This window comes from Girardinichthys multiradiatus, chromosome Y, assembly GCF_021462225.1.
Source record: "Girardinichthys multiradiatus isolate DD_20200921_A chromosome Y, DD_fGirMul_XY1, whole genome shotgun sequence".
In the NCBI taxonomy this organism is placed as follows: Eukaryota; Metazoa; Chordata; class Actinopteri; order Cyprinodontiformes; family Goodeidae; genus Girardinichthys; species Girardinichthys multiradiatus.
In genome coordinates, this window is record NC_061818.1 from 40,346,967 (window position 1) to 40,354,366 (window position 7,400).

General features: G+C 42.7%; 1 protein-coding gene across 1 annotated transcript; it reads left to right on the forward strand.

Annotated features, from left to right (window-relative positions):
- The first annotated feature begins 4,167 nt into the window (after positions 1-4,167).
- Positions 4,168-7,137, forward strand: LOC124863721 (keratin, type I cytoskeletal 13-like). Its single transcript, XM_047358172.1, has 7 exons — positions 4,168-4,644; positions 4,834-4,916; positions 5,038-5,194; positions 5,280-5,441; positions 5,697-5,822; positions 5,906-6,129; positions 6,895-7,137. Exons 1-7 carry the CDS (start codon positions 4,231-4,233, stop codon positions 7,052-7,054), a joined length of 1,326 nt encoding a protein of 441 aa, XP_047214128.1. The 5' UTR covers positions 4,168-4,230; the 3' UTR covers positions 7,055-7,137.
- Positions 7,138-7,400: the final 263 nt, after the last annotated feature.

The following is a 7,400-nucleotide window of genomic DNA, read 5'->3' on the forward strand; positions in this document are numbered from 1 at the left end:
ACCTACAAAGAATGTCCAAAGCGATGCATCGCTCCGAAGAACCCAATAGTTCTGTCTGATGATTTTGTATGTTTGTGATACTTGTTCACTGTATGAGATAAAGTTGTCGTTTCTTCTCAGATCTAAGCAGCTGCTTCCTGTTTACTGACATCTGGAACCACTTTCTGTTATCTAGAACTTTCTGTGTGTCCATCCTGATGGCTGAAGGTTGAACTAAAGCTGAATTTCTCTTCGTGAAGATCTTCCTGAACAGTCAGAGAGTCCGACAGCCACCTCTGTTCAGGTGAAGCATGGCGCTCACAGGCTCAAGTCCAAAACCTGGGTGTTGTCTTTGTTTCTGACAGTTTTCCCTGCAGGCTGGGAGCAGCATCTTCAGATGATGGGAATGTGTTCAGTTACACCCTAACCACACTAAAAACATTACGATACAGCAGGATGGTGGTGGAGCTGCTGCTGCAGCTCGTGTGATTCATGTTGCTACAAGTTCGTGACAGAGTTCTGCAGAAATCTCTGAGAGCTTCCAAATATAATTATATACAGCAGCTTTAACATCTCAGGCCTGACACAGCAGAAACATCTTAGTGAATCTTTAACTGATGTTATTGATCCACATCCATTAAAACGGCTTATGCCAGCCATCAGAAGATCCTCAGAGCTGTAAAATGTTCTTCTACAAGATCTTTTAAAATTAAATTAGGTGTTAATTAGGTGTTAGGTGACTAATTAGTTATGATTAGGATTTATCCTGAAGGGAAAACCAACATCTGAACTCATCCTGTGTGAGCCAAACTGGATCTCCTGTGGAGCATTTAGAGTAAACAGTAAACTACGCGACTTCATTCATCTGAGAATGAGGTCAATTCAACCTCACAAAAGACTGATCCAGCAGCTTGTAGAACCTCATCTAACAGTTTGTAGAACCTCCATCAGCAGCTTGTAGAACCTCCATCAGTAGCTTGTAGAACCTCCTTTAGCAGCCTGTAGAACCTCCTTCAGCAGCTTTTAGAACCTCATCTAACAGCTTGTAGAACCTCCATCAGCAGCTTGTAGAACCTCCATCAGTAGCTTGTAGAACCTTCTTCAGCAGCAGTAGAACCACCTTCAGCAGCAGTAGAACCTCCATCAGCAGCTTGTAGAACCTCCATCAGTAGCTTGTAGAACCTTCTTCAGCAGCAGTAGAACCACCTTCAGCAGCAGTAGAACCTCCATCAGCAGTTTGTAGAACCTCCTTCAGCAGCTTGTAGAACCTCCTTCAGCAGCTTTTAGAACCTCATCTAACAGCTTGTAGAACCTCCATCAGTAGCTTGTAGAACCTTCTTCAGCAGCAGTAGAACCTCCTTCAGCAGCAGTAGAACCTCCATCAGCAGCTTGTAGAACCTCCTTCAGCAGCTTTTAGAACCTCATCTAACAGCTTGTAGAACCTCCATCAGCAGCTTGTAGAACTTCCATCAGTAGCTTGTAGAACCTTCTTCAGCAGCAGTAGAACCTCCTTCAGCAGCAGTAGAACCTCCATCAGCAGTTTGTAGAACCTCCTTCAGCAGCTTGTAGAACCTCCTTCAGCAGCTTTTAGAACCTCATCTAACAGCTTGTAGAACCTCCATCAGTAGCTTGTAGAACCTTCTTCAGCATCAGTAGAACCTCCTTCAGCAGCAGTAGAACCTCCATCAGCAGCTTGTAGAACCTCCTTCAGCAGCTTGTAGAACCTCACCCAACAGCTTGTAAAACCTCCATCAGCAGCTTGTAGAACCTCCATCAGTAACAGTAGAACCTCCTTCAGCAGCAGTAGAACCTCCTTCAGCAGCTTTTAGAACCTCCATCAGTAGCAGTAGAACCTCCTTCAACAGCAGTAACCTTTCTGCACAGGGTTTTGAATAACTCTACCAGTCTCTCGAAACTCTGTGGAGAAATTAATTGTAGGTCCCATCTCAGTACTTAAGTTAGGTTGAAGTCTGAACTTTGACTAGACCATTGCAGCACCTTAATCCTTTCTTATTTTTTGACGGCCCAGTTTGGATCAAGCCTCAGCTGTCAGACAGACAGCCTAAATACTTTGGTATGCAAAGTATGGTCAACTTCATAACCGCAGTTTGTAAAACATGCCCACATCATCAGCACTCCACCACCCTTCCCAGATTGATGGCAGCAACAGCTGCTTTTCTCAGGTCATTGCTGTTATCTTTCCTTTCTGGCATTGCACTAACACACACCTAGCTTCTCCAGAGCAGCAAACTGACCAAACTCCAGCTGCTACCAGTGTTGGGCATGTTACTTTAAAAAAGTAATTAGTCATAGTTCCCAAAACGTAACTGAGCTTCTCCACTATAAAAGTAACTATTGCGTTACTTTTTTAAGTTTAAATATGACTACGAATTTAGATTGGTTTTAGAAGCCAGTAGCATAAAGTGGAATTACAAAGACAAGTACTTACACCAAACTTTTCACATTTACTTCACATGTACGTTCTTGCCTTTTACCTCAAGGAGAATAAAGTAGTGTCTGTACTTCCACTTTGAAACACAATTTTTCCCCCCAGACCCGCCATTGTTGCAGCTACTTTGCCTGAGCAGGGCAGCCGTGTGCGTCTGTGGTTTGTGTATAAAGTGAACACTGCCTCTGATTGGCTAACAATGAAAGCTTTCTCTATCTTAGCCAATCATCATTAGTTATGCGATGGTCTTGACCCTTGCTCCTCTCTTCACCACAGAAAACAAGCTTAGCTCCTGTGGCTGAGAGCCACGACAGATGACTAGTTTTAATGAGTAGCTTTAGTTTATAACACACCCCGTTTAATTGTCGGTAACGGTAACAGCGTTGTACCGATGGAAAAGGTTATTCATTTGATAACTAATCACTGAAAAAAGTAACTCCGTTTGTTTTAACGCCGTTATTCCCATCACTGGCTGTTTTAGAGGCACTCACACTGATGATCAGTCAATCAATGCATCTGATTGCCTCTGGTGTCACACAGACATGTTGACTAGGAACGAGTCGCAGGAAACGCAAATGACACTCAGAGCGAGTCGGTGAAAGGAGTTCTGGATAAAACATGTAGTCCATGTTTTCTGGATAATTCTGGAATAATGACACAATGCCAGTGACTGTCCACTGTCTCTACATGCTCATCCAGGAGGAGCGAATGCTGCAAGTCACTGACTGGATGCAATCTGCTGGGTTTCCTTGAATAGAAAAACTTTTCAACCAATTTAAATAATAAACTGAACTTTACTGCACTGTTTGATAGTTAGGACTAATTAGAATGGATGTAGCTGACTCATTTGAATTTGTAAAGTGTCTTAAGACAACATGTTGTTGGCGCTATATAAATAAACTTAATTGAATGAGAATATGCCATATATATAGAAGATGACTGACTGACTGATGACTGAATGGGATTATGGAATTTAAGCCCTTTTTCCCTGTGAAGAGCCCTGGGCTCACTACTGATTTAGTGGTTTTAAATACAAATGAATAACACTTAATTGGATCACTCTTGTTTTAAATGCACCACTTGGATCATCTTTAATGTATTAAATCTCACTAGAAGATGCCTGCACCTACTAATGCTGGAACAATAAGATAATAAATATAAATCTCCAAAGCTCTGATTACCAGCACCAGAATTGAAGATCAGAACATCTTCAGAGATATTTTACTGCTCCAGCAGAAACACCTGTTCAACCCTGGATCAAAACCAAACCTCTTTGCTCACAGAAACTGTTTCTCTCGGCAGAGTGGGCCCATTTGAGCAGGATAATCCCTGTGGTCTTTGGTCTTTTGTTTTCCAACTCTGACAGGAGAACATTCAGCCTCTCCTTGGCTGTTTATGTGAGAATAATGATGACAGAAGTGGTCTAACGTGAAGGTTAATCTTTAAATCTTTCTGGCACCTCCTTCAAAGCCACACAGGTCACTCCTTTCACTTTGGTCTGCGGATTGTCATTCCTGGAGTGTTTTGAGGTTAATGTTTTCCATGTCTGAACTGGCCCTTCTCATCTCCTTTCATGTTAAATGAAATTGGCACGCTGGAGCTGTTCTGTTTCTGATAATGTTTGGTTACTGCATGTCTCAGACACACCTAAAGGACAGGTGTCTCCTCCCTGTTTGACTTCAGTTCTCCATCTTCCTCCTCCTCTGCAACCCATCTAAGAGTATAAAACACCAACTTCTCTCTCACATCTCCACTCTCTCCTCTGCAGCTGAAGCTCAAACACCTCCTGATCCTTCATCACCATGACAAGCTTTACCACCAGGTCTCTCGGCGGTGGAGGTTTAATGAGCGGCGGCGGGTTTGGTGGCATGAGGATGTCCACTTCCTCCTCTGCCATGTCCATGTACAGTGGTGGCCGCAGCGGTGGAGGTGGTGGTGGTGGTCGAGCTGGAGGAGCCAGCTACAGCTTTAGCTTTGGTGGTGGAGCAGGCGGTGGAGCAGGTGGTGGTGACAGCATGAACATCTCTGCCAATGAGAAGGCCACCATGCAGAACTTGAATGACCGTCTGGCCACCTACCTGGATAAGGTCCGCAAACTGGAGGTAGCCAATGCAGAGCTGGAGAAGAAGATCAGGGAGTTCCTGGAGAAGAAGACCTCACCATCTTCCAAAGACTACAGTGCCTACTTTGTCACAATCGCAGAACTGCAGGGAAAGGTAGGCAGTGATGCTGAACTGAAGTATTCTAACTTGGCACAGAGGTTCTGAGAGATACATCAGTAAAAATGAAGAAGTTCAGGTCAGATAAAGATAAAGATCCTTAACTACTCTTAACATAGTGCTGATATTATAAATTGTGTCTGCATGGATTTAAAACAAGTGAAACTGGACCTTCTCGTCCCCCAGATCCAGCTAGCCACTGTATTCAACGGTGGGATCTACCTCTCCATTGACAACGCCAAGCTGGCTGCCGATGACTTCAGGCTGAAGTAAGTCAGCAAAGTCCATTTCAAGGTTACAACTGCTCAAAGGTTCAAAAAACATCACAGCGTTCCTGCTTAATTTCATGTAGATATTGGTCCAGAAACACTGTATTCACATCTCCTGCAGGTACGAGACCGAGCTGTCCATGCGTCAGTCTGTGGAGGGCGACATCGCCGGGCTCAAACGGCTCCTGGACGAAATGACACTCGCCAGATCTGACCTGGAGATGCAGATTGAAGGCCTAAAGGAGGAGCTGATCTACATGAAGAAGAACCATGAGGAGGTAAGGGGGTTCTGAGATCTCATGGAAATGTTTCTGTGTGGTCTAGAACAGATTCATGGAGTTGTAAATATGCTGGTATCTGCAGGAGCTTATGGCAATGGGCACTCAGATGAGTGGACAGGTGAACGTTGAGGTGGATGCTGCTCCAGGGGAAGACCTGACCAAGATCATGGAGGAGATGAGGGAGCACTACGAGGCTGTCGCTGCCAAGAACCGCAGGGAACTAGAGGGGTGGTTCCAGAGCAAGGTGAGGTGTCTGGTATTCATGTGGGTTATTTTCAACATGGCTGTGTGATTGATCCCATCTGCTCCAAATATGGAGAATTTCCTCTGTTTTCACAGAGATGCACTCAATGAAACTTAACTTCGTCTGGGTTCTAAAGTAGCTCCATCATGAGGTTAAGTGTGAAATGGGGTAAAATGTCCGAACAGCTGGCAGCAGGGGACATGGCCCTTCTTTCATTATAGTTTAATTTCATACTTATGGTATTTCTCCATACAGTCAGAAGGGCTCAATAAAGAAGTCACCACCCACACTGAAACTATCCAGACCTCCAAGTCAGAGATCACAGAGCTAAAACGGACGCTGCAGAGCCTGGAGATTGAGCTGCAAGCACAACTCAGCATGGTAGGTGCAACAAACACTCCACTGCAAACCTGCATGATTAAAGCAAGACAAAGGGTAACTTTTGTCCCTTTTGTCTCCTACAGAAAGCCGGCCTGGAAAGCACAGTGGCCGAGACTCAGAACCGCTACTCCATGCGTCTGGCCGGTTACCAGAACCAGGTTTTGTCTCTGGAGTCGCAGCTCACGCAGCTGAGAGCCGACCTGGAGAGGCAGAGACAGGAGTACCAGATGCTTCTAGACATGAAGACAAGGTTGGAGATGGAGATCGCAGAGTACAGAAGGCTCCTGGATGGAGAGGGAGGCGGCAGGTGAGAGGGGATCATACGGTTAAAGTTCTCCCATTAACTGTCAGAAGAATACACTAAAGACAACAGCAAAATCTGATCAGACAGCTTGTGAAAACACGATAAAAATAGATTCTGTTCACAAGGTTCTGCTGAATCTTGTATCAGGAGGAAACTATGAGCTTTAGTAGTGTTGGTTCATCTTTAAAGCACCTAAATGAACAAAGAGAATAAAGTTTACAGAATAAACACACTTTTACTTTATCAAACATGTAAAAATCACAGAAAACAGAAAAATAGCAGCACGTCATCTGCATAAAGTCAAACATAAAGCTGCAAAGTAGCAAAGAAGCAGCAAATAAATGAAAATAAACTACATTAAATTACTAAAATCACTATCATAATCAGTAGTTGAACCATACATTTCTATAAAATTGTTTTAATTATTGCCTTACTAATTTTTACTGATAATTTAAATTAGATTCATAATATTGTAAATGTTTGTTTTTGTTGTTGTTTATTTGCTTTTGGGAGAAAGTTTTAAATTGGTTCGTTTTACATTTTTCAGTATATTTACCATTTTCTCCAAATTTCTAATTTTGTATTGACAAAAATCAAATTTTTTCTAGGATTTATTTGGGTCATAGAAAATGTTATGAACTCAGGTCCAACATTTCATCCTCCAGGAATTTAAATAATTAATTCAACAAGAAAATATTTTAAGCTGAGCTACATTCTAAACGTTTGCATCTATTAAAAGCGATATTGTCCTGTTTGTTTCATTTACAGCGTCTCCTCCTCCAAAGCCTCCACCATCTCCACTGCCGCCTCCACAGCTGCCTCCTCATCCTCCTCCTCCTCCACCACCACCACCACCAGGTACGTCGTTGTAGAAGAGGTGATGGTGGATGGAAAGGTGGTGAGCACTTCCACACAGGAGGCCAATTGAGCTCGAGCAGTTGTTGCAGAAACTGACCCAAAAATCTAATTCTGCTAAGGTGCTTGAAAAATAAAAGTCATTAACAAAATCCAGTTTGTTGTGTCTGTAATTCCTTTGATCACCACCAGGCGAAGAACCAAGAATACTTTAAGAAAAAGGAAAAACAAATTTCTAAATGTTCTAATGAATATATGAGAGGTCAAATAAATTGTTTAATTTAAAAACAAATGTACCAAAGTTGAACAGTTTGCTTAAAAAATGTTAATAGGATAATTATTTTATTACCCTTTGGACTTAAAAGGTTTTGTCTGGATAAAAAGTTTAATAATAATAATGTTATTATTGTACAACTTGG